A 27,587-nucleotide genomic window follows, 5' to 3' on the forward strand; every position below is an offset into this window, starting at 1 on the left:
GGTGAAGAGGCGATTCACCAGGATGTTGCCTGGGATGGGAAATTTGAGTTACGAAGAGTTACGAAAAGTTGTTTTCGCTGGAGCAGAGAAGTCTAAGGAGAGTCCTGATCGAGGTGCAGAAGATTATGAGGGGCATTGACAAGGTGGATGGGAGCAGCTGTTCTCCCAGTTGAACGGTCAGTTACAAGGGGCCACAAGTTCACGATGAGGGGTAGGAAGTTTAAGGGGGAATTTGAGGAAAAATGTTTTTACCCAGAGGGTGGTAATGGTCTGGAATGCACTGCTTGGAGGGTGGTAAAGGCAGGTTACCTCACATCGTTTAAAATGTACCTGGATGAGCACTTGCACGTTGCAATTGGTTCCTGAAATCCAGGTTGTGACTCGAATAGTTATAAGTCCAAACCGATTTTCCTGTAGGAACAATAGTACAATTGGGGAATTGGTTCTTGAGCCCGGGCTGTTAATCACTTGTGGGTACCCGGTGTGAAATACTCTCTACACTTGCCCTGTCAAGTTGCTGAGTCGTGCGTTAATGGCTGCACGCTTCAGCACAAGTTCCTCGGTTAGTGTGGGGGTTATATTGAAGCCATTCGATCACTGTCAGTTGCCTGTTTAGCCTTGAAGTTTTGTGAGTCTGAGCACATATTAAATAGAACATAAGTACATAAAAGCTTTAAAATCATGACAGTTGTGCAAAAAAATATTAAACAGAATAAAACATTTGTTTATACCTAATAAAGATAGTTCGACCTGTCCAGTTATACAGATAGAATGGAAGAATAGAACTATAAAGTTCCCACAATACAGAAGGAGGCCCAATGAATCTGCACCAACCCTCTGAAAAAGCACCCTACTCATGCCTACTCACCCGCCCTATCCCAGTCAACATTTAGACACTAAGGGGCAGTTTTGCATGGCCAATCCACATAACCTGCACATCTTTGGACTGTGGGAGGAAACTGGAGCACCCGACGGAAACCCACGCTGACATGGGGAGAAAATGTAAACTCCACGCAGACAATCACCCAAGGTTGGATTGAACCCGGGTCCCTGCCGCTGTGAGGCAGCAATGCTAACCACTGAGCCATCGTGCCGCCCCAAATGGGCAGCATAGGACGTCAATGCGCATTTATGAATGTGTTGGCATGACATCATAAACTCAATAACGACATTGTGAAGTCAAAATGGGGTGTAAATTTATAGATGTTATAAGTGCCATTTGTCAGAACTCAAATTTGGGCAGCAGGGTAGCATGGTGGTTAGCATAAATGCTTCACAGCTCCAGGGTCCCAGGTTCGATTCCCGGCTGGGTCACTGTCTGTGTGGAGTCTGCACGTCCTCCCCCTGTGTGCGTGGGTTTCCTCCGGGTGCTCCGGTTTCCTCTCACAGTCCAAAGATGGGCGGGTCAGGTGGATTGGCCATGCTAAATTGCCCGTAGTGTCCTAATAAAAGTAAGGTAAGGGGGGGGGTTGTTGGGTTACGGGTATAGGGTGGATACGTGGGTTTGAGTAGGGTGATCATGGCTCGGCACAACATTGAGGGCCGAAGGGCCTGTTCTGTGCTGTACTGTTCTATGTTCTATGTTCTAAATGTTGTAAAGTCGAGGGCTGCCTGTATTGATAGAAGAGTGATGCCGAAATGGTGTGCAAAAGGTCATAGTCTCGTTTGGCTCATCTAATGCCAGTCAATGTTTTAGTGGATTCAGTCAATTCGCCAATGTTAATCTTTGCTTTTATATTTAGGTTTTTTGTACCTGCCTTTAAGTAGCTGTGTTTGCTATCTGTTCTCTGATTTATTTTCTCTGCTCCCCCTTCCATGATTGTGTTCTCCCCCTCAGCATTTTGTTCTCAGTTTGCATCCAATTAGTCCCTTCACATTTCTACATTTGATGGTTTCTTGCTAATAAAGCACAAGTTCTTGGATTCTACTGAATATACTTTTTGTTTTATCCATTGGAGTTTTATTGGCTTTCTTTCCATTTTTCTACAACTGACAACTCCACTTACCATGCAAGTGAGGATATCTCTCACCACATTCATTAACAAGAAAAGCTCAATCTTGCGAGGATATAATCTCACAGCACCTTAAACCACCCACTTCTACCACACCTGGATTATCTCTCTTGCAACTCAAAACTCACAATCCCAATTTTGCCTATAATAAGTGCAACACTCTAATCATATTCAAATTGACAGATAGACCCTGTGTAAAACCGGCTCGCTCACCCCTCAGCAGGTCACCAAATAGGTGGGATAGTAAGTTGCAATGAGGAATTAAGAACCTTATAAATGGATAGAGAGAGGTTAGATGAGTGGGTCAAAATTTGGCCAATGGAGTTTAACGGTGATAAGCATTTTGTTTGTAAAAATGGAAAGGCAGCGTATCACCTATATGCAGAGTAACTTCAGAGTTGTTCGGTGCAGAGGGATCTGGGTGTCCTAGTGCATGAATCTCAGAGAACTAGTATGCAGGTACGGCATGTAATAACGAATGCAAATCAAATTCTGGCCTTTATCGTAGAATCATAGAATTTACAGTGCAGAAGGAGGCTATTCGGCCCATCGTGTCTGCACTGGCCATGGAAAGAGCACCCCACTTAAATCCACATCTCCAACCTATCCACTTAACCCCACCTAAACTTTTTGGACACTAAGGGCAATTTAGCATGGCCAATCCACCTAACCTGCACATCTTTGGACTGTGGGAGGAAACCAGAGGAAACCCATGCAGTCACGGGGAGAACGTGCAGACTCCGCACAAACAGTGACCCAAGCCGGGAATCGAACATTGGACCCTGGAGCTGCAACGCAACTGTGCTAACCAATGTGCTACCGAGCTACCGTGCTAACCACTGTGCTATGGTATGGCGAAAGAAATAGAGTACAAAAATAGGGAAGTGTTGCTGCAACTCCACTCGGCATTGGTGAGACTGCACCTGCAGTACTATGTACAGTTATTTGAGGAGGGATGTAGTTGCATTCGGGGCAATTCACAGGAGGTCACTAGATTAATTCCAGAGATGTGGGGTTTGTCTTATGTAGAATGATCGAACAGTTTAAGCCTTTACTCTCTCGAGTTTTGAAGAATGAGAGGAGATCTAATTGAGGTATAGAAGATGGTAAGAGGTATTGACCGAGTAGACATAGAATGAATGTTTCCTCTTGTGGGACAAGCTGGAATGAGAGGTCATAGTTTCAGGATAGCAGATTTAAAAGAGGTGAGGAGAAAGTACATCTGTCAAAGGGTCATGAGTCTGTGATATTCAATATCCCAGAGTGCGGTGGATGCTGGGATATTGAGTAAATGTAAGGAGCAGATACACAGATTTTTAATTAGTAATGGGTTGAAGGGTTGTGGAGAACAGGCAGGAAAGTGGAGTTGAGGCTGAGATGAGCCATGATCGTATTGAACAGCAGAGCAAGCTCGAGGGGCTGAATTGCCTACCCCGCTCCTAGCTCTTATGTTCTAAATGACTGCAATCTCATTCAATGCCTGGTCTGTTACACAGACTCCAGAGGAAGTTTCATTCTAAAACTCAATTACTTTAATCCAACATCTGTTTCTTTTTCCAAGGCTGGCTCTCCTTAATTAATCAAAACTCTCCAAGTGCAGTTAATTCTTCTCCAGTTCATTGTTTCTAAACCCCAACACCAGCCTGCAGTAACTAAGTTGCGGCCGTCCTTTCATCTTTTCTTGGGAAAGGGTGTCACATTTATCACTCTAGTCTTTTGTCACCTCCCCGGCATTTGGGGAAGATTGGAAAATTATCTTCACTCCCATTCCCTTTTGAATTCAGGCTGAAAGCTGTCAGACATGACAATTATCCATTTTAAACAGAACCAGCCTTTCCAATGCAGCCTGCCCACCAATTATTGCCCCCATATCCATTATCTCACCTGCCATGCATCATACACTCTCTTTAATTGTTTCATCGTAATCTCCCATCCCCCCTTCATCCGAGGAGCCCTGGCTTTGGATCCCTTAGCTTTCCCTCTGGTTTTAATGTCCCTCGCCTGTATCTGAAACACCAATGCATTAATGATCACCCATTAGCCTCTTCCAGTTTTTCCTGTCAGTTTTGGTCTGTTTGGCTGCCCCATTAACATTTCATTCACTTGATCTCATTTCACAGCACCAGATCCAAGAATGCCTTCTCCCTCATTGGACCAGGAGCATTCTGGGAAATGAAATTCTCCTGAACACATTTCAGAAAAGCCTCCTTCTCGTTTCCCTTTTCCCTAACACTATCCCAATTGATATTTACCTCAGTAACATTCCTAATATCATCATAGAACATAGAACATTACAGCGCAGTACAGGCCCTTCGGCCCTCGATGTGGCGTTGTCCTGTGAAACCCCTCTAAAGTCCCTCTACACCAGGGGTGGGCAAACTACGGCCCGCCAAAGGTCTTTATGCGGCCCACCAAGATCAAATCATTAAAAAAAATAATTAAAAAAAACATTTTTTTTTTAATAAGGTTAATGGGGGGGGGGGGGCTGTTGGGTTACTGGTATAGGGTGGATACGTTGACTTGAGTAGGGTGATCATTGCTCGGCACAACATCGAGGGCCGAAGGGCTTGTTCTGTGCTGTACTGTTCTATGTTCTATGCTCTATATGAGGCGCCCAGAATCATAACCGGGTGAAGCGCCATTTTTGAAAAGTAGAGAAAAAGAGGGCTAAAGGCAGGATGCCGCCGGGGGGAAGCGCTGAGGTATATGCCGCACGCTAATTGGTTACAACCGGGACTATTAATTAATATACTATGCGGCCCTTTAAAATTGTGAATTTCTGAATGTGGCCCTTACACGGAAAAGTTTGCCCACCCCTGCTCTACACTATTCCCTTATCATCCATATGTCTATCCAATGACCATTTGAATGCGTTTAATGTTGGCGAGTCCACTACTGTTGCAGGCAGGGCATTCCACGCCCTTACTACTCTCTGAGTAAAGAACCTACCTCTGACATCTGTCCTATATCTATCTCCCCTCAATTCAAAGCTATGTCCCCTCGTGCTGGACATCACCATCCGAGCAAAAAGGCTCTAAATGTCCACCCTATCTAATCCTCTGATCATCTTGTATGCCTCAATTAAGTCACCTCTTAACCTTCTTCTCTCTAACGAAAACAGCCTCAAGTCTCTCAGCCTTCCCTCATAAGATCTTCCCTCCATACCAGGCAACATCCTTGTAAATCTCCTCTGTACCCTTTCCAATGCTTCCACATCCTTCCTATAGTGTGGTGACCAGAACTGTACGCAATACTCCAAATGCGGCCGCACCAGAGTTTTGTATAACTGCTACATGACCTCATGGCTCCGAAACTCAATTCCTCGACCAATAAAAGCTAACACACCGTACACCTTCTTAACAATCCTTTCAACCTGGGTGGCAACTTTCAGGGATCTATGGACATGGACACCAAGATCTCTCTGCTCGTCCACACTACAAAGAATCTTACCATTAGCCCAGTACTCTGTCTTCCTGTTATTCCTTCCAAAATGAATCACCTCACACTTATCTGCATTAAACTCCATTTGCCACCTGTCAGCCCAGCTCTGCATCTTATCTATGTCCCTCTGTAACTTGTAACATCCTTCCGCACTGTCCACAACTCCACCGACTTTAGTGTCATCTGCAAATTTACGTATCCAACCTTCTACGCTCTTCTCCAGGTCATTTATAAAAATGACAAACAGCAGCGGCCCCAAAACAGATCCTTGTGGTACACCACTAGTAACTGGACTCCAGGCTGTACATTTCCCATCAACCGCCACCCTTTGTCTTCTTCCAGCTAGCCAATTTCTGATCCAAACTGCTAAATCACACTGAATCCCATGTCTCTGTATTTTCTGCAATAGCCTACCGTGGGGAACCTTATCAAACACTTTACTGAAATCCATATACACCACATCAACTGCTTTACCCTCATCCACCTGTTTGGTCACCTTCTCGAAGATCTCAATGAGGTTTGTGAGGCACGACCTACCCTTCACAAAACCATATTGACTATCTCTAATCAAATTTTTCCTTTCCAGATGATTATATATCCTATCTCTTATAAACCTTTCCAAGACTTTTCCCACAACAGAAGTAAGGCTCACTGGTCTATAGTTACCGGGGTTATCTCTACTCCCCTTCTTGAACAAGGGGACAACATTTGCTATCCTACAGTCTTCTGGCACTATTCCTGTAGACAAAGATGACTTAAAGATCAAAGCCAAAGGCTCAGCAATCGCCTCCCTAGTGTCCCAGAGAATCCTAGGATAAATCCCATCCGGCTCAGGGGACTTATCTATTTTCACACTTTCCAGAATCGCTAACACCTCCTCCTTCTGAACCTCAAGCCATTCTAGTCTAGTAGCCTGTATCTCAGTATTCTCCTCGACAACTTTGTCTTTTTCCTGTGTGAATACAGACGAAAAATACTCATCTAGCACCTCCCCTACGTCCTCGGACTCCACGCACAACTTCCCACTACTGTCCTTGACTGGCCCTACTCTTACCTTAGTCATTCTTTTATTCCTGAAATATCTATAGAAAACTTTAGGGTTATCCTTGATCCTACCTGCCAAAGACTTCTCATGTCCTCACCTGACTCTTCTTAGCTCTCTCTTTAGAGCCTTCCTAGCTAACTTGTAACTCTCAAGCGCCCTAACTGAACCATCACGTCTCATCTTCACTCCATACTTTTGCACTTCTTTGTTTTTTCCCTGCAGATTTGCCTCTCTGTCTCACTTTTCTTGAAACTTATATAATACCCGCCCCCGCCCTCTTTGAGGAAATTGGTCCCAGACCTAATGGAATGTCACCTGTTCGTCTCCAAGGGGATATGAGGTCTACAGGTTCTTGCCCACTAGGTATTGCTGGTGCCACCTTGGCAGTGCCAGCCTGGCACCCTGACAGTGTCACCTGCCAGGGTGACAATCTCCTCCAGCACTGAGGAGTTCTGGCGAGCAGAGTTCCTCAGTGCAGGAAATGGGACTAACTGCGGCCTGGGTGGGGTGTTCACTGCTGAGGCCCCGGATTGAAACAAAGTCCAGTTAGATGGAGTGATGATTCTCGGCGCTGTGAGTGCAGGGAAACACCCGGCTCACCGCACTCGACACGGGACTCTGTTGCAAATCGGTTAGATCACACCAGGAATTTTTAATCAGAATGTTATTTTATTTCTGTCATGTCCAGCGAAGCTGTGTTTCTTGCTGGGCTTTCAGTGCGACCGGTGCCATCGAAGGACAGTGGGCTCGGAGACATGGACAACTGATTTCCCTGAGCGAACAGAACCTGGTTGATTGTACCAGAAAATATGGTAACCATGGATGTCAAGGTGGATGGATGGCAAATGCCTTTCGCTATGTGAGAAACAATAAAGGCATCAACACGGCTGCAGATTATCCATATACTGCTACGGTAAATCTCTTTTAAATGCGTTTCCAATTCCCCAGTTACAAAATGTTTACAATATTCATGATATTAGACAGTGGAGCCCAGTACAAATAGAATGGAAGCTGACATAATAATAATTTTTATTATAATAATCTTTATTATTGACACCAAGTAGGCTTACATTAACATTGCAATGAAGGAAAAAGCCAGTAATTCCGGGTTAAGATTGCCCCAGTTAAGAATAAGAGGAATCTCCCCCCTGTGCACACAGGAACACCCTCACCATGGGAACACCCAGCACGGAGAGAGAACACCATCCCGTGGACATGGGAATCACCCAATGGAGTTCCCAAGATAAACTACCCACAAGGCACTGCCAAGTGATGGTGTGGGACTTCTTAAATCTCCTGAGCAATACAGCGGTGAAAGTCACTGCTGCAATGTCACCTGTCCCGCACACTGTCGCAGTCTGCAAAAAGAAAAAAGGAAAATCCCACTCTGTGTTGTTGAAGCTGCTCTAACTGTCGCATTGGTCAGAAGGTAACTGAGGGACACGCCAACCAAAATCTTCCCACCGGTAGACAAGGAGATTCTTCAATAGTTACCACACTGATAATTGTCTAATTTTCATTTAAACATGGGAACGATGGACTTACCTTCAATGTCAGAAACACGGCAACATTTTTATATCCAGGGGGCTGTTAAAGCTCCTACAAAGATATCACAAGGACTTTGAAAACATCACTTTGTATTAATCAATTTTAACTTTTAATAATTTGTTTAACTCTTAGAATGGATTGTGCAAATTTCAGAGAAATAAGTTTGTTGTCACAATCAGACGCTTCAGACATATCAAACGAAACACACGGAATTTAAAGAAAGCAGTGAAAAATATTGGACCAATAGCTGTTGCAATTGATGCAAGTGGATCTTTCCGCTGGTACAAACGAGGTAAGACACAAAAGCTGTGGATAATCTGCATCAATCAGCCTATTAATCAATTTTACACAAAGTATTAAAATCACACATCCAGGAGGTGGACAGGAGAAGAGAGGTCCCCTTCCTTCAGGGGAGCAGGAGACCCTCCAGATAGACATTGCGAAGGCAGTGGGATCAGGCAGCGTCATGACCAATGCCAGCAATCTAGTTCCGAGGACCTGGAGGCAGAGGTACAAAATGTGCGATGACCCCACACGAGTGGTCAGGGTGAGTGAATTTGTTCCTTGCTGTACACATACAAAAGTACCACTAGCCTCACACACTGCCCCATTCACCACACCCACTTCACTCACCTCCTAAAAACATCCAACACAATCATAGCTCATATGTCCTCACCCACACAGTTAACACTAATGCAAACATCACACCCACACCTCACAGCTTGCATACACTGCCAGATATTCAACCATGAAAGCCGCATCACCCAAACAGATTGCAACAAACTCAGTGACACACCTCCCTCTCTCTTGCAGGACAAGGTGGCCCATAACCAGAGGCAACAGCACCAAAACGGCAGAGACTAGGATGGCAGTATGGTGGGGTGGGGGGGGGGCTCAATACTGGAAATCATTGGTGCAGCCACAACTGAGGCTGTGGTCAATGGTGGGGGTGAAACAATAGAGGATGATGGTTTGTTCCTCCCAAATCCACATTCTCACATCCTATTTCCCCCTCATCCCACAACCTCTTGTGGTTTACAAGCTGCAGATGGTACATTTGTGAACCTCTTGCTTTCCTTCACTTCCTTCGCCCTAACCCTATCCCAGCCCCTCTATCATGTCAGATAGACAAGAACTGCCACCTGGTCAAGAACTGGTGCAGGATCTTGAAGTGCAAGAGGAACAAGAGATGAAGAAGGAACACCATCACTCAATCTCACACTCACAGGCAGCAGCTCAGATACTGACACTGAGTGAACTATAGAGGGTGGCACAGAGACAGGATTCGCAAGTGGTGAGTCACTGGACATCAGTGAGCTGTAGCCAGGACAGCGGGAAAGGACAGTGTGGGTGCCAGCTCACCTGCGGTTTCAGATGGTTTCTGCTTCAGAGAACTTAGCCTCAACCAGGAAACAAAGAAGAAAAGGTGGACAGCCGTGTGCATCAGGATACTTGGTGCATTGTCAGACCTGGATTGAATTGGATTTGTTTATTGTCACATGTACCGAGGTGCAGTGAAAAGTATTTTTCTGCGAGCAGCTCAACAGATCACTAAGTACATGGGAAGAAAAGGGAATAAAAGAAAATACATAATAGGGCAACACAAGGTACACAATGTAACTACAAAAGCACCGGCATCGGATGAAGCATACAGGGTGAAGTGTTAATGAGGTCAGTCCACAAGAGGGTAATTTAGGAGTCTGGTAACAGTGGGGAAGAAGCTGTTTGTGAGTGATCTCAGACTTCTGTATTTACTGCCCGATGGAAGAGGTTGGAAGAGTGAGTAAGCCAGATGGGTGGGGTCTTTGATTATGATGCCTGCTTTCCCCAAGCAGCGGGAGGTGTAGATGGAGGCAATGGTTGGGAGGCAGGTTCGTGTGATGGACTGGTCTCCTGTCAGTGTGAATGGACATGGATGTGGTCCAATTCCATCCTGGGACAGGGCTCTACACAAAACATGGTGCCCAACCTTTCCAGCATGGAATTGCTGACCAACCCCATGAGAACCCCTGTGGGCCTGACCATCATGCAAGGTCTGATGGCTGGTGATTGCTGAATAGTCAGAGACCAATACACATTGGGGGGTATTTTATGCGTGTGACAGGGATCTTGGCTGTCTGCTGCAGCGAGACCCACATTGTTCCCTTTGAGGAAAGCCTGCTGAATAATGGACCAATCAGGCCACTAGTGGGCACTCCACAGGACTCCAAGATCAGGAAGCCCCTCCCACCAAGACTGCCAGCCAATCAGTCGTAAACATTTTTTTGCCCCTCAGTACCCCCGAGAAGGCAGCAGGTAGAGGCCCAGAATCGCAGAGCAACTCAGGGAAGTCACAGGAAAGGGTTGTGGGGAGACTTTGTGTGGTAAGGAACAAGTGCAGGTCATTGGCTTTCAGCGGTCTCGCCCCACCTGCCCTTCCTGATGCTGGGTCACTCGATCAAGCACTGAGTGCCTCTGAGGAATTCCCCTCGGGAGACCACAAGAAGCCTGCGCAGGTTTGCTCATCGTGCTCCACGCTTGGTGACAGGTCCACTTGCGTCTGGATTAATACCAACGACAGCAGAATGAGACAAATCAGTTGGCATCAGTAACCCAGTTAGGGGCCTGAATGGGCAGGGGGGGTGGCAAGATTGTCCATCAGCCTTCCTCCCTCAGAGTTGTTCAGAGTGGAGGTGGGAAGTGGGCATGTTCACCACCCCTCCCCTCTGACTAAACGCCATCCCTTCTTGTAAACGCATCTCAGGGAGAGTACAAGGTATTGTCCAGTGTCTGAGCGCTGCCGTGGAACTGAAGTCATGACATCTCAGCTTATTGCTGTGCAAGGTCAGTGCTGTCTTCCCCAGTGAAAGACTGTAACCTCCCAGCAGCCACGCTACAGCCACTGGGATCACAATGAGGAGGAGAGTTCTGGTAGTCCAGGGAAATAGTAAGGCGGGCAGTCAGGGAATTCACCCTTCGTATGAAGGGTTTGATGGAATGGGATGGTTATTTACTGATGATTTTTATTTGAGCATTGTAACCAGCTGTAATAATAATCTTTATTGTCACAGTAGGCTAACATTAACATTACAATGAAGTTACTGTGAAAATCCCCTAGTCGCCTGTTGGGGTACACAGAGGGAGAATTCAGAATGTCTAAATTACCTAATAGCATGTCTTTCGAGACTTGTGGGAGGAAGCCAGAGCACCCGGAGGAAACCCATGCAGACACGGGGCAAACATGCTGACTCCGCACGGACAGTGACCCAAGCCGGGAATCGAACCTTGGAGCCTGCTGCTGTGAAGCCATAGTGCTAACCACTGTGCTACTGGGCTGCCCATCAGGGTGATTAGTTACCCTTCGTTTGGAGGGTTTGATGGAATGGTTATTTACTGGTGATTTTTATTTGAACATTGTAACCAGCAGGATGGTTATTAACAGAGGGATGGTGAGGTGTGAGATGGTTGAATAATGGGGAATTGGGGTTGTGTTCACAGGAACCAGAGTCAAATGAGCCAATCACAGAAAGCTTGGCTGGACCAAAGATGTGTCAGCTATCTCCTCCTCTTCTCCCTCCTCCCCAGCTTCTCCCCGTATCTCTGATGGAAAGTCTCTGCCCTCATGAGGGTCAGGCTGTGGAGGATACAGCAGATCACCATGAAATGGGACACAGGTGGATCTTCTAGAACAGTCAGGGTAGCACCTCAATGCTCTTCTCTGTGATCTTTCAGAGGGCAGCATGGCTCTCACTGTTCACATACTGCTCACATGTGGTTGGGATGTGGAACGAAGTCATGGTGTAGAGAGGATAACCCTTGTCACCTAGCAACCATTCTCTGGTTTGACATGTGACTCGAATACTGAGGGACAGTGGCTGGGTGCAGAATTAAAGCACCGATCACTGTCAGGGTAACGGACATTCACCAGCATGATGTGCTCACCATGTCGCACACCACTCATAACATTGAAAGTACAGACACTTTGGAAGCCAACTTTGAAGCTGACAACTCTATCCCAGAGTTTACATATCCCACAACTTTTCCATAGGGGTCAGTGCCTCCCAACCCAATTGGCATATTCAGCGTGATGTTTTTTTCATTCCAAGGTGGGATGGAGCTTACAGAAACCAATATTGATCAAAAACACCAAAAAATAATTCAAAAAGAGATAAATGTTTGATGATTGTTCCATAAATTTACAGGAACTGCTGTTTCCAAGAATTTGTAACAGGTCCCCAGTAAATTGCCCCCAGTGCTGTCTATGGTCAGTTGATGAATATAATATACACAATGGACTTGAGAGATTCAGATACTGACTCCACAGAAACACTGATCAGGGTCCAGAGCCCACACCTACATTGTGATGTGTGACAGCAAATCTGAATGGGAAATGTGAGCAATGGTAAGCCATGAGACCATAAGACATGGGAGCAGAATTAGGCCACTCGGCCCATCAGGTCCAATCCGCCATTCAATCATGGCTGATATTTTTCTCATCCCCATTCTCCTGCTTTCTCTCCATAACCCCTGATCCTCTTAAAATATGAACAAACATTATAGCAATTGGAAATGTGTAACACAGGCATGATTTTTAATAACCAGTCGACACAAATGCCGAATTTGGCTGAAAATGGGGTTAAAGTTGTAAATAGGCTGAAGGTCGAAGATTAAATGGCAACAGATCTATTGGTGGAAGACCAAAGGAATGGTAATGGAAGAAGTAAAGAAACTAAAGCTGTGTCCAGAAGGGGCAGGAATGGCAGATGTGAGGATATTGGGATTTATATTACGGAAAGTCAATAAAAGTGACAAAATAATGTAACAAAAGTTTTGTAGAGTGGATTGGATTCCAGAAGATAATTAGACGAAAAAGATAATGAAAAGTAAACATCTTTAGGACGGGAAAAGTAACTATATATTTTATAATTATATCACATTTAAGATAAATCTCTATCTGCAGGAATCTACAGGAATAGACGGTGCAGGAACCACGGAATAAACCACGCAGTCTTGGTGGTTGGATATGGACGTAAGAGAAGAAGGCAGTATTGGCTGGTTAAAAACAGGTATGTACTTTATAAAAACAACAAATAACTGATCACAACTGGGGCAGTGACAGGAGAACTGGATTTACTCAGTCTTCCTGGGATAGGGAGGGAATCATCCGCCAAAATTCCCCCTGCTGATTACTATCCAAAGGCACCGGGGAAGCTGCAGAAAAGATTCACAAGGATGAAACTGGAACTGAGGAGAAATTTCTCAGAAAAAGCTGAACAGGCTGGAGCTCATTTCTTCAGAAAAGTGAAGGTTGAGAGATGACCTGATCGAGGACTTTAAGATTATGAAAGGATTTGATGCGGTTGGAATGAAGAACATTTTTCCACTTGTGGGGCGTTTGAAAGTAAGGGTGATCAATTTAAGATAGTCACGATACGGTTGGCGTGGTGGCACAGTGGTTAGCACTGCTGCCTCACTACATCAGGGACCCGGGTTCAATTCGGGTCTTGGGCGACTGGGTGGAGTTTGCACTTTCTCCTCATGTCTGCGTGTGTTTCCTCAGCGTACTCTGGTTTCCTCCCACAGACCAAAGCTGGGCAGGTTAGGTGGATTGGCCAAGCTAAATTGCCCTTAGTGTCCAAAAGGTTAGGTGGGGTTACTGGGTTACTGGGTTATGGGGATGGGATGGGGGAGCTTGGGCCGAGGTGGAGTGCCCTTACAGAGGGTTGGTGCATACTCGATAAGCCGAATGGCTTCCTTTTGCACAATAGTGATGCAATGATTGTATGAATATATCCAATCAGAAATTCAGGAGAAATCTCTTTATCCAGAGAGGGGTTGAATTGGGGAAATGTTACCACGAGGAGTGGTTGAGCTGAATAACGCAGATACATTGACGGGGAAGATAAGAACATGAGAGTGAAAGGGTTGGAAGGATATGTTGATAGGGTTTGATGAAGAGGGATAGGAGGAGGCTCATGTGGACAAGGAATAACAGCACAGAGCAGTTGGATTGAATTTTCCATTTCTGTGTTGCAGTCCATGTGTCTATGCCAGCAACGCTAAATGGTGGGTGAGATTACCCGACCCTTCCCACTGGCAGACCTTCCAGCCCCGCCGTCGGTGACTCGGAATCACCAGTGGCAGAGGTGCGAATAACGGGAAACCCCATTGACAATTAAATGTCAATGATGGCAATAGACCGGGGGGGGGGGTTGGTATCGGTTGAAGGATTGCACAACCAGCCATCATATTCTATGAATTTCCAGTGTGAAATGCCTCAGTTTTCCAAATTTGTCACTTCAACAGAACTCCAATGTTAATATAATTTTATTCTTATTTTCTAGTTGGGGAACAAGCTGGGGTGATAGAGGTTACGTCAAAATGGTGAAGGGTGTGCGGAGAAACTGCGGAATTACAAGACATGCAATCTATCCAATCGTGTAAGGAGCCACATGTTAATCCAAAGCTTCATGGAACTCCTCCCGAAGGAATGACGGGAACATTTCTGCTGCTGCTTACTCATTCTATACCATTGCTTTAACTTTCTGCTGCAAGTTTAAAAAGTGGAATAACAACAGCTTCTACCCATTTGTATAACTTCACTTAAAGACCAAACCCATTGTGTATTTAATGTATGTAACCACATCATCCAACTTGTGTAGAGACAATGGGCTGCATGTACTGGTGATGTCGAGCAATATAATAAACACTGTCTGCAATCACTTTGAGAATCTTTTTATTCCAAAGGAACAATTCTTGGCACCAGTAGATTGATGAACAAGTGTCTAGGGTCTTACATGAGGTGGCTTCGGAGGTAGTAAATGCATTGGTGTTAATTTTCAAAACGTCCCTCGATCCTGGAACATTTCCATCAAGAAGGATGCAAGAAGGAAATGAGCAGAAAAAAAGTAAACGATAGGCCACTTAGCTTGACATCTGTCATGGGGAAGGCATTCGAGTCAAACATTAAAGATGATATAGTTGGACACATCTAGAAACTCTAAGTAATCAGGAGGAATTAGCATGGTTTTGCAAAAAGGTTATCACATTTAACCAATTTACAGAGTTCTTTGAAGGAGTAACCTGTGTAGTGATAAGGGGGAACCAGTAGATGTACTGTACATGGGTTTCCAGGAGACATTTGATAAAGTGCTACAACAAAGGTTATTGTAAAAAATAAAATCTCATGGGTGTAGGAGTAACCTATTAGCATGGATTGGCTGGCTGGAAGAAAGCAGAAAAGATGCTTAAATGGGTTTTTATTTGATTGGCAGGCTATGATGAGTGGAGTTCCGCAGAGGCCTGTACTGGATCTCAACCTTTTACAATTTACATGAATTACATAGATCAGGGGAGCGAGGGCATGGTTGCTAAATTTGCAGGTGACACAAAGATATGGAGGAAAGTGTGTGATGAAGAGGACATAAGGAATTTCCAGACAGATAAAGATAGACAAGACTCTGGGACATTGCTCGTTCCTCTATCCCTGTTTCCACATGGACACGTGAAAATACATTCGCTATGAGATTGATCAGTGAGTGGGCAATAAATCTGGCAGATGGAGTAATAATGTGGGAATGTGTGAAGTTGTTCACTTTGGCTGGAAGATTAAAAATCAGGGTGTTACTTAAATGGAGAATGACTGCAGAATCCAGAAGTAGAGGGACCTAGGAGTTCTAATGCATGAGGTGCAAAATGTTAATCAGCAAGTACCACACATAATTAAGAAGGGTAATAGAATGCTATCCTTCATAATGAGGGAAATTGAGCATAAAAGTATGGATGTTATGCTTCCATTGTACAAGACATACGCTGCGCAGATTTGGTGTCTGTTATAACCTGCTGGGAACAATTGGTTATCCCATGATGGATTTTAGGGTTTATCAACTAAATAGAAGAACAGAAATTAACTGAGCGGCAAATTAAAAGGGGTTGCTCCTAAAAACAAATGGAGCGCAGCCCAAAAAGAACAAAGAGGAATGGAAACTTAAGAACATTAAATCAAAATGTGAAACCTGGGGTTGATAAAGCAACCCAACCCCTGCGATACCCAACGAGCACGGAAGGCCTCGAGTGTGCCCGTGGACACCGCATGCTCCCTCTCCAGGGACATCCAGACATGAATAAAGCCGCAGAAGAGGGGCAGACAGTCCAGTCGGACATCCTCCTCGGTCGCCCGCTGCCTGGGTCTGTGGTTATCCCATGACACTGGGGAATATGAGCTCCCCCAATGAGGAGGGCAGGAAAATCACCAGTAGTTGCAGCTGTATAAATAGAGCTGGCCAGTGTGGTGCCAGCTAGAGGAAGGAGCAGTGGTGAACTACTGCTGCCGTGTAGGTATTGTTGTAAATAAAGTTACTTTCTGTTTGAATCTACAAACGCGTGCTGGATTCTTTGTGGCCCTCACAAAAGTGTCCTTTTTTAAGCAAGGGTGTACTGGTGTTGAGCGAAGTTCAGAGGATGTTTGCTGGATTGTTACCTGGAACGAGCATGTTGTCTTATAAGAGGAGCTTGGACAGGCTGGCCTTGTTAAATTTAGGGGGTCACCATTTTAGGACAGAGATGAGGAGAATTTTGTTCTCTCAAATGATTGTGCGGCTCTGAGAAGGCAGTGGAAGTGGGAACACTAAACGTTTTTAAGGAAGAAGTCAATATGCCACGGAGTCAAACATCATTGGGAGTAGATGGCAATGTGGAATTCGAAACAAAACAATCTACCATTGGCAGGAATTTCCTTTTGGGAGACTAAGTTTTCCCACTGGAGTCGAATTGCTCTCGGTCTGTGGAGGCGCTAGGAGCAGCACCCAGGAGCAATTCACTTTGCCTTGCCATGTAAATGCATGCATAGCAGGGAGCTCACAGGATTCCATTCGAAATATCATAGAATCATAGAATTTCTGCAGTGCAGAAGGAGGCTATTCAGCCTATTGATTCTGCACAGAGCTTCTGAAAGAATACCCTTCCAAGGCCCAGTCCCCCATCCTATCTCAAGATCTTGTAACCTTTGGACACTAAGGGGTTATTTATCATGGCCAATCCACCTGCCCTGTACACCTTTGGACTGTGGGAGGAAACCGGAACACTCGAAGGAAACCCATGCAGACACAGGGAAAAAGTGCAAACTCCATACAGACAGTCAGCCAAGGCCAGGAGTGAACACAGGTCCCTGGCACTGTGAGGCAGCAATGCTAACCACTGTGCCATCTAGCTGCTCCTATCCCAATGTCGAGCTACCATTTTGACTGGGCCTCCCGATAGCGAGCACCATGCCCCCCTTCCCCCCTGCACCACAAATCCTGCCCCTCCAGCTGCCATACTAACTCCCACCACCATGGGAATTATGGGTTGCCACAAAATGCACACAGTAGGGTAACCCAACACCCCAAACCAGCCCCCCCCCCATCAGACACCCAACAGAAAACTCTGCCTTCAGACTCTTCACCAGACCCCCCCATCAGACCCCTAACAGATCTCCAACAGAGACCACCCATCATACCCCTCTATCAGACCCCCAAAAGACATCGCCATCAGAGACACCGATATCAGAGACTCCCATCTCAGAGACTCCCAAACTAGAGACCCCATATTGCAGACCCCCATCGGACCTCACCATCAGACCTCTCCATCAAACCCCCATATCAAATGCCCCCCACCAGAGACACCCATATCAGAGACTTCCATATCAGAGACACACCATCAGAGAACTGCCCACACCCCTCCCCACCAGAGACCCACATATCAGACCTCCTTATCAATTACCCGCATATCGGAGATCCCCATATCAAAGACCACCCCCCCCCTCCCATCAGTCACCCCTGCTTGGAAGCTAATGAGCAGTGCAGGCAGAAACAGTGAAAAATTACTGCTTTTTCACTTATCAGCCCCTTACCCCTGCTGCCTCAGACAGAAGAGTTGGAAGGCAGCTGTTATTTCATAGAAAGCCATAACGCATCACAAAGCTTTAAACCCCCTCATATCATTTGATTGTGAGGCTTCTATTCACTTTGAAAGATAAATTGCTTTTAGTAGGCTGTAACTGACTGGGCAATCACTTCCAGATGCCTACAAGTCTGGTTGCTTATTTTTTTTTAGAATTATAGAATTTACAGTACAGAAGGAGGCCATTCGGCCCATTGAGTAAGCACCGGTTCCTGGAAAGAGCACCCTACCCAAGGTTAACACCTCCACCCTATCCCCACAACCCAGTAACCCCACCCAACACTAGGGGCAATCTTGGACACTAAGAGCAATTTGTCATGGCCAATCGACCTAACCTGCACATCTTTGGACTGTGGGAGGAAACCGGAGCACCTGGAGGAAACCCACGCACACACGGGGAGGATGTGCAGTCTCCACACAGACAGTGACCCAAGCCAGAATCGAACCTGGGACCCTGGAGCTGTGAAGCGATTGTGCTATCCACAATGCTACCGTGCTGCCCTTCACACTTGAATGTATCACAAGTGCCCTGCTGTGAAGCTAACCACAATGTTTATAAACATCTCGGAGATAAGTGCTTTCACTCCCACTTTTTCTCGGCAGAAAGCACTTAACTTCTTTGAATGTGGTGAGGACCTGTCAGGCATAGCTAGGTGTTTATAAACACTGTGGTTAACATTAAAGCAAGTACTTGAAATGCATTCAACCATGATGGGAAATTAAAATAAACAATCCAGAGCTATTATCCTGTCAGTTACAGCCTACTAAAAGCTATTTCTCTTTCAAAGTGAATAGAAGCTTCGCAGGTCAAAGAATTTGAGGGGGTTTAAACTACAGTTAGTATTGCAGAGTTCAGATAATGCACAGCACTAAAATAAGGATAGATGAGGAGATCTGGATCTCAATATTTAGCAAGGGGATTACTATCTAGCGCATAATAAAAAAAATCAAGAATACATAAGGATGTAGAATGGGGGGAAACTCAAAGGTGATTAAAGAATGGGGGGCAATTCATAGGTGATTATTTCATTGTTATGGAAGGAAGGGTTTCAGTCATTAACATGTGGGAGCAGGAGGAGCTGCAGTGTATGTTCTCAAAGTTGGAAGAAGTTCAGTGAAGCGCACCACAATTTCCATGGTAACAATTTTGCCCTTACTCCTTGCTTACACCTGCGCTACCCCAAACTCATGACTCCCAAGATTCCCCTTCCCCCATAATCCTACATTCTCTGAGAAGATCCAGGTCCCTTTTAAATGAATTGAAAGTTTAGTCTCAACGACCAACTTAGACAGTTAATTCCAGACACCTACCACCCAGTGGGTGAAAAAGATTTTCCTCATATCCCCTCTAATCCTTCTACCCATCACCATAAATTCATGCCTCCTGGTCATTGTCCCCTCAGCTAGGGGAAACTAGTCTTTCCTGTCTACCCTGTGTTGGCCCCTCATGATTTTATTCATCAATTAAGTCACCCCTTAGCCTCTTCCATTCTAAGGAAAACTATTCTACCCTATCCAATCTCTCCTCAGATCTGCAATTTTTAAGCCATGGCAACATTCATGTAAATCTCCACTGCACTCTCTCCAGAGCAATTGCATTTTTCCTGTCATGTGGTGACGGGAACTGTCCACTAAACTCCAGCTGTGGCCTACTGAGCCCTGTGGAACACGAGTGGAAACTGTTTTTCAATTGCAAAAACATTCATCAATCATTACCCTTGATTTCAAAGTGTCAGTTTATCCTGTCTCTCAGGATTGCTTTCAATAATTCTCCCACCACTGAAGCCAGACTGACAGGCCTATAGTTTTCTGGCCTATCCCTCGCATCCTTTTTCAGTAATGGTACAATGTTCACCGGTATCTCACCGGTGTCTAGTGAGGATTGGAAAATGATCCTCAAAGCATCTGTTATTTCCAATCTGGCTTCCTTCAACAGCCTGGGATACAATCCATCTGATCCTGGTGACTTATCCACTTTCAGGGATACCAGCCCCTTCAGCAATTCCTCTCTTGCTATGCTTATTGTATCTGACATTTCACACTCCTTTTTAAGGGGAATGTCTGTATTATCCCTCTCCTTGGTGAAGACAGAGATGAAGTACTCATTGAGATTCCTTTCCTTGGATTGTCACCTTCCCATGGTGGAGAGGGTTGAACATTCTGTTGACCCTGAGAGCAATGCAATCGGTAGTCTTAGCTTCTGGCAGGATCACCCATGACGGTAAGGTCGGAGGGGAGGACCTAGACAAAGTGCAATTCAAAACAAGTCCTCAGTAGTGATTCAGGGGGAAGATACCTGTGAGGTATCAATAGCTGTGATGATGGATGAAGGTTGCAGCAGGAGGGAGATCCCCGGTCGTCGAGGTTCTCTTGCCACAGGAAATGGACCTACCCTCCTATCAAGGAGCAAGTGTGTGCTGATATGCAATGGCATACCCACATTAAAAAATGTCCCAGTGTCGACCGAGAGGAAACCAGCACAACACCCACACAGACATTCCCTGTATGAATGAAAGTAGTGAGTTGGCAAGAGGTGATGGGGACAGGACCATGAGACCTGGGCAGGGATGTAGAATACTCTGGTTAGGGGTTAAAATCACTCCATGTGACACCAGTTTGCACATTGACATCAAATTCCTGTGTGTGAAATTGTAACAAAGTTGTTCACACCTTTCATTTAAACTGTTAACCTGCAGAATGAATGAAATTATAGAGATGAATAGTAACTCCATACAGAAAATGCTGGAAAATCTCAGCAGGTCTGGGAGCATCTGTAGGGAGAGAAAAGAGCGAACGTTTCGAGTCCAAATGACCGTTTGCCAAACCTAAAAAACAGAGAGTGGGAAATATTTACACTGTGGAGTGAGAATGAAAGATGAGTCATAGCCACAGAAACCCAGGGAAACGGGGTGCTAATAGTCACAGAAACCACGGGGAAAGAGTATTAATGGCAGTCCCCAGAGAGAACAAAAGGTGTGAGAGCCCAAACAGCAGAGACACTACATCAGCCTCCCCAAACAGGCGGAATGTGGCGACTAGGGGCTTTTCACAGTAACTTCATTTGAAGCCTCCTTGCGACAATAAGCGAATTTCATTTCATTTTCATTTCATCAGAGGGTAAACTATGAGAGATGTAGATGTGGGGGGTGGGGAAGGAGGAAGCAAAGGGGAGAAAGGGTAAGAAAAGGTGGATAAGATAGAAAGACAAGAGAGAAGGAAATGGTAAAAAACAGTTAAAATGAAATGGGATGAAAACAAATGGGTCGAGGTGGGGTAGAGCTGATCATCTGAAGTTGTTGAATTCAATGTTGAGACCGCAAGGCTGTTGTGTGCCTAACCGGAAGATGAGATGTTGTTCCTCCAGTTTGTGTTGCGCCTCACTGGAACGTTGCAGCAGGCCAAGAACAGACATGTGGGCATGGGAGCAGGGTCTTGTGTTAAAATGGCAAGCAAACGGGACAGTCAGGGTCCTGAATGCACACATACCGAAGGTGCTCAGTAAAACAATCACCCAGTCTGCCTTTGGTCTCTTCGATATAGATTGAGAGCAGCGAATGCAATAGACCAGATTGAAAGAAATGCAATTGAAATGTTGCTTAACCTGGAATGAGTGTTTTGGGCCTGGATGTTAAGCATGGAAGAGGTAACGGGGCAAGTGTTACACCTTCTGCGATTGCATGGGAAGGTGCCATGGGTGATGGGAGAGGTACTGGGTATGGTGGAGGAGTGGACTAGATTATCTCGGAGGGAATGGTCTCTGCGGAATGCTGACAGAGGGAGTGAAGGGAAGATGTGTTTGGTGGTGGCATCACGCTGGAGTTGGCGAAAATGGCGGAGGATTATGCTTTGCATATGGAGGCTGGTGGGAGAAATTTGAGAACACGGGGGACTCTATCCTTGTTCTGGGAGGAAAGGGTGGGGGCAAGGGTAGTGGCCCGGGAGATGGACCGCACATTGTTGAGGGGCCTGTCAACAACTGTAGGTGGGAAATCATGGTTGAGGACGAAGGAACAGCACGGTAGCATTGTGGTTAGCACAATTGCTTCACAGCTCCAGGGTCCCAGGTTCGATTCCCAGCTTGGGTCACTGTCTGTGTGGAGTCTGCACGTTCTCCCCGTGTGTGCGTGGGTTTCCTCCGGGTGCTCCGGTTTCCTCCCACAGTCCAAAGATGTGCAGGTTAGGTGGATTGGCCATGCTAGATGCCCTTAGTGTCCAAGATTTCCCTTAGTGTTGGGTGGGGTTGCTGGGTTATGGGGATGGGGTGGAGGTGTGGGCTTGGGTAGGGTGCTCTTTGCAAGAGCCAGTGCAGGCTGGATGGGCCGAATGGCTTCCTTCTGCACTGTAAATTACATGATGATTTTCTAAGCACCATTTTGGAAGGTGGCATCATGGGAACAAATGTGACGGAGGTGAAGGAGCTGAGAGAAAGGGATGGATTCCTTACAGGGTGCAGGGTGCGAAAAGCTGTAGTTCAGATAGCTGTGGGAGTCAGTGAACTTGTGCATATTAGTAGATAGTCTATTGCCGGAAATGGAGACAGAAAGATCAAAGAAGGAAAGGGGAGTGTCTGAGATGGACCAGGTGAAAGTGATGGAGGGTGGAAACTGGAAACAAAGTTGATGAATTCTTCCAGGTCCGGTTGAGAGCATGAAGCGGCTGCAAAATAGTCATCAATGTATCAGTAAAGGAGTTGTGGGAGGGGACCCGGGTAGGCCTGGAACAAGGAATGTTCCACATACCCCATAAAAAGGCAAACGTAGCTAGGACCCATGCAGGTACCATTGCTACAACTTTGATTTGGAGAAAATGGGATGAGTTAATGGATAAGAACGGGTTCAGCCAGGCGGAGGAGAGTGGTGGTGGATGGGAATTGTCCGAGCATCTTTTCGAGAAAGAAGTGAAGAGCTCTCATGCCATCCTGGTGTGGGATGGTGGTGTAGAGTGATTGCACATCCATGGTGAATAGGATGCTGTTTGGGCCCTCGAGCTGGAAGCAGTCAATATGATGCAGGGTATCAGAGGAATCCGGGATGTAGGTGGGGAGGGAATGGACCAGAGGAGTGAGGATGGAGTCAAGATAAGAGAAAATACGTTCGGTGGGGCAGGAACATGCTGACACAATGGGCTTGCTGGGACAGTCCTTTTTGTGGATTTTGGGAAGTAGGTAAAAGCTGACTGTCCGGGGTTGGGAGACTATGAATTTGGAAGCCGTAGGGGGAAGGCATCCGGAGGAAATGAGATCGCTAACGGTGTTGGAGATAATGACTTGATGTTCAATGGTCTGGTCGTGGTCCAGGGGGAGGTAGGAGGAAGTACCTGAGAGTTGGTGCTCAGCCTCTGCGAGGTGGAGGTCAGTATGCCAGACAACAACAGCACCCACTTTATCAGCAGGTTTGATTTTGATTTGATTTGACTTATTATTGTCACATGTATTGGTATACAGTGAAAAGTATTGTTTCTTGCATGCTGTACAAACAATGCATACCGTACACAGGGAAGGAAGGAGAGACTGCAGAACATAATGTTACAGTTACACCAAGGTGTAGAGAAAAGATCAACTTAATTGTTTGATGACAAAGTCGGGGTTAGACCTGAGGGAATGAAGAACAGAAAGTTCAGAAGGAGAGAGGTTGGAATGGGTGAGGGGGGTAGAAAAATTAAGACGGCCAATGTCCCGTTGACAGTTCTTAATGAAAAGATCGAGGGCAGGTAATGTCCCGGCGGGGGTGTCCACTTGGAGGCAGAATGTTGGAGGCACATGAAAGGATCAGAGGAACGGGGGGGCGGACTCTTACCCAAAGAAGTGGGCACGGAGACGAAGGCAACGAAAGAAGAGTTGAACATCATGTTGAGCCCGGAATTCATTGAGGTGGGGACATAAGAGTACAAAAATGAGTCCTTTGCTGAGAACAGCACGCTCATCCTCAGAGAGGAGAAGGTCGGAGAGTATGGTGAACACGTGCCAAGGACTGGGGCTGGGAGAATTGTGGTATGAGGGACTGGGACTGGGGAAGGGCCAAGGATGGGCAGTGGTATTGATAAGTTTTTTGAAGCTTGCGTTACTTAACATCTGCAAGAACAGGAAAAGTTTCTTGATGAGGCATCGAATGATGCAAAGGATGAAATGAAACTGGGGACAGCTTTGAGAGAGAGTAAACGGTACTGCTGGAGAGAGATGTTGAGTGTCTTCATGTGGCGGCTCATGGCACTGAGTGTGGCCTTCAGGATGTGGCGAGAGCAGCAGTTGGAAGAATGTTGTGTATCCTAGACATACCTGTAATTCTGGAGGCTACATGACCCATTTGTTTTCACCCCATTTAATTTTAATTGTCTTTTACCATTTCTTTCTCTCTTGTCTTTCTTTATATAGTTAACCCCCTCCCCATCTTATCCACTTTTTCTTACCCTTTCTCCCTTTGCTTCCCCCCCCAAATCTACATTTGTCACAGTTTACCCTCTTATGTTATTTTCTCTGCTGTTTGGCCTCTCACACCTTTTGTTCTCTCTGTGGACTGCCATCCCTCGTAGTTTCTGTGGCTAGTAGCACCCCGTTTCCCTGGGTTTCTGTGGCTATGGCTCAACTTTCACTCTCACCCCACAGTGTAAATATTTCCCACTCTCTTTGTCTTTTAGATTTGACAAACAGTCACCTGGACTCGAAACGTTCACTCTTTTCTCTCCCTACAGATGCTGCCAGACCTGCTGCGATTTTGCAGCATTTTCTCTTTGGTTTCAGATTCCAGCACCTGCAGTAATTTGCTTTTATTAATTGTAACTCCATGATGAACTGACAATTTCTTCATCAGGAAGAATTTAATAATAATAACCGCTTATTGTCACAAGTAAGCTTCAATGAAGTTGCTGTGAAAAGCCCGTAGTCGCCACATTCCGACACCTGTTCGAGGAGGCTGTTACAGGAATTGAACCCGCGCTGGTGCCTTGTTCTGCATTACAAGCCAGCTGTTTAGCCTACTGTGCCAAACCAGCCCCTATTTGCTCTCTTATTTGGAGCTGATGTCCTGTTGATTGAAGGTTATTGCGGGATGCGAGCTGGTGGCTGGCCCAAAAAGGGTTATGGTTGATTGGCAGGGGAGGGGGGGGCTGCCCCCCTGACCAAACTGGTCACATTGCTAAGAGACAAAGGTTAATACAGAGCCCAAAACTGTAACAGCTGAGAGCAGCAGACACATGAAAACTGAGGGGAAACCAAAACATTCAACATTGAACAAAGGACAAAGTGTAATTGTTGCTCTTCACTGTGTTGCTGTTTGAACTCACATCAGACTCAGGGATCTCATTTCACATTTTGTTGATGGTGATTCTTCATGTTATATCTTGTCAGCGTTGTTGTTGTTGTGTGTCTTGGTGTTGCATTGCATTCAGTTCCGGCTTCCTTCATCTGTTCAGTTTTATGATATGGTTTAAATCATAGCCTTGTTACAGCGCTTGACTTTGTAGCTTGCTGAATCACAATGCAAAAGCGCTGTTTCCAGTGACACATTGGATTTGATGTGGCGCTCACTCACACCTCATCACACTTTGCCCTCGTGTCATTTATTATGCCAGCTCAAATTGCAGTATTGCACTGTATGGCTTGTTGATGGATCCTATTTTGTAGTAAGCAGAGTTGAATTGCTTTGCAGCAAATGTTTCACTCTGTCACCCCTTTGATGCCATCTCATATTGCTGGGTCTCATGTCTGTAGGAGCAGTTCCTCGAGAAGAAGAGTTTTAAAAAGCATTTTTGCCTTGTTTGTGTCATCTAAACACCAGCATGGAGCGCATGTAAACAGATACAATGTATTGTACCTGTAGGAAATTGTTTAGGAGCTAGGAGACAAGGGGCAAAATTCTCAATTTCTGAGATTAATAATAATAATAACAACAATATTTATTAGTGTCACAAGTAGGCTTACATTAACACTGCAATGAAGTTACTGTGAAAAGCCCCCAATCGCCACACTCCGATGCCTATTCGGGTACACAGAGGGAGAATTCAGAATGTCCAATTCACCTAATAAGCACGTATTTCGGGACCTGTGGGAGAAAACGGGAGCATCGGAGGAAACCCACGCAGAGCGCCAACGCAGTATTTATGGACTTTCACAACAGCAAAACCGGTGCTACACCTGGACCGATTCCGCCACTGTTAAGGAGCTAGCACCGGCGTCACATGGAACACATTCGATTCCAATGGAAAACAGTAAGAAGTCTTACAACACCAGGTTAAAGTCCAACAGGTTTGTTTCAAACACGAGCTTTCGGAGCACGGCTCCTTCTTCAGGTGAATGGGAAAGGCTTGTTCCAGAAATGTTTATATAGACACAGTCAGAGATGCCCCGGAATGCGAGCACCTGCAGGCAATCAAATCATCAAAGATGCAGAGAGAGAGGTAACTCCAGGTTAAAGAGGTGTGAATTGTCCCAAGCCAGTTCAGTCGGTAGGCCTCTGCAAGTCCAGGCTTGTTGGTGGGGGCCGAATGTAATGCGACATGAATCCCAGATCCCGGTTGAGTCCGCATTCATGCGTGCGGAACTTAGCTATAAGTTTTTGCTCAGCAATTTTGCGTTGTCGCGTCTCCTGAAGGCCTCCTTGTAGAATGCTGACCCGGAGATCAGAGGCTGAATGTCCTTGACTGCTGAAGTGTTCCCCAACTGGAAGGGAACAGTCCTGCCTGTTGATAGTCGCACGATGCCCGTTTATTCGTTGTCGCAGTGTCTGCATGGTCTCGCCAATGTACCACGCTTCGGGACATCCTTTCCTGCAGCGTATGAGGTAGACTACATTGGTCGAGTCGCACGAGTATGCGCCGCGTACCTGGTGGGTGGTGGACTGTTCCCTTCCAGTTGGGGAACACTTCAGCAGTCAAGGACATTCAGCCTCTGATCTCCGGGTCAGCATTCTACAAGGAGGCCTTCAGGAGACGCGACAACGCAAAATTGCTGAGCAAAAACTTATAGCTAAGTTCCGCACGCATGAATGCGGACTCAACCGGGATCTGGGATTCATGTCGCATTACATTCGGCCCCCACCAACAAGCCTGGACTTGCAGAGGCCTACCGACTGAACTGGCTTGGGACAATTCACACCTCTTTAACCTGGAGTTACCTCTCTCTCTGCATCTTTGATGATTTGATTGCCTGCAGGTGCTCGCATTCCGGGGCATCTCTGACTGTGTCTATATAAACATTTCTGGAACAAGCCTTTCCCATTCACCTGAAGAAGGAGCCGTGCTCCGAAAGCTCGTGTTTGAAACAAACCTGTTGGACTTTAACCTGGTGTTGTAAGACTTCTTACTGTGCTCACCCCAGTCCAACGCCGGCATCTCCACATAATGGAAAACAGTGCATCTTATTGTCTCATTGTTGTTTGCACAATGATGGACTGCAAGCGGCGGGGAGGGGAATCAGTGGGGGGCAGGAGTTGTCAGGCTAGCTGGATGAGCTAGTTCACAGGAGCGCAGTGGGGGTGAAGTAGGTGGTTAGAGTTTTAGAGGGGGGGTGGGATTGTTGTTTTGTTTAGGGAGGGGGGACTGTTCATGGGGGTGGGGCAATTGAAGTGCAAGAACAGTGGAGTTGGTGACGGTGGACGACTGAGGGAGGGCCTGGCGAGTTGCAGGATGCG

The 27,587-nt window shown here is 46.0% G+C and overlaps 2 protein-coding genes across 6 annotated transcripts in view; one reads left to right on the plus strand and one right to left on the minus strand.

The window, feature by feature from the left end:
- LOC119952927 overlaps nucleotides 1-27,587 on the minus strand; it is a 1,042,551-nt gene that overhangs the window by 961,803 nt on the left and 53,161 nt on the right.
- LOC119953605 (digestive cysteine proteinase 3-like) lies at nucleotides 6,632-26,820 on the plus strand. 5 transcript variants are annotated; one of them, XR_005458054.1, is made up of 5 exons: nucleotides 6,635-7,411; nucleotides 8,179-8,338; nucleotides 8,421-8,593; nucleotides 12,986-13,091; nucleotides 26,810-26,820. XR_005458054.1 is itself a non-coding variant. In XM_038778030.1 (4 exons), exons 1-4 carry the CDS (start codon nucleotides 7,160-7,162, stop codon nucleotides 14,467-14,469), a joined length of 618 nt encoding a protein of 205 aa, XP_038633958.1. In that variant the 5' UTR covers nucleotides 6,656-7,159; the 3' UTR covers nucleotides 14,470-14,748. The 5 variants fall into 5 exon arrangements, 3 of the variants coding, with proteins under 3 accessions (XP_038633956.1, XP_038633955.1, XP_038633958.1); XR_005458055.1 differs by lacking the exon at nucleotides 26,810-26,820 and adding an exon at nucleotides 14,370-14,748; XM_038778030.1 differs by lacking the exons at nucleotides 8,421-8,593; nucleotides 26,810-26,820 and adding an exon at nucleotides 14,370-14,748 and having other exon boundaries at nucleotides 6,656-7,411.

Source organism: Scyliorhinus canicula, chromosome 18 (genome assembly GCF_902713615.1).
Source record: "Scyliorhinus canicula chromosome 18, sScyCan1.1, whole genome shotgun sequence".
NCBI lineage: Eukaryota > Metazoa > Chordata > Chondrichthyes > Carcharhiniformes > Scyliorhinidae > Scyliorhinus > Scyliorhinus canicula.

Coding starts and splice junctions, on each gene's coding strand:
- LOC119953605 (XM_038778027.1), top strand. CDS start 7,160: ATGTTATTTTATTTCTGTCATGTCCAGCGAAGCTGTGTTTCTTGCTGG. Junction 7,412..8,178: donor ATTATCCATATACTGCTACG/GTAAATCTCTTT, acceptor TTTAACTCTTAG/AATGGATTGTGCAAATTTCA. Junction 8,339..8,420: donor TTTCCGCTGGTACAAACGAG/GTAAGACACAAA, acceptor TCACACATCCAG/GAGGTGGACAGGAGAAGAGA.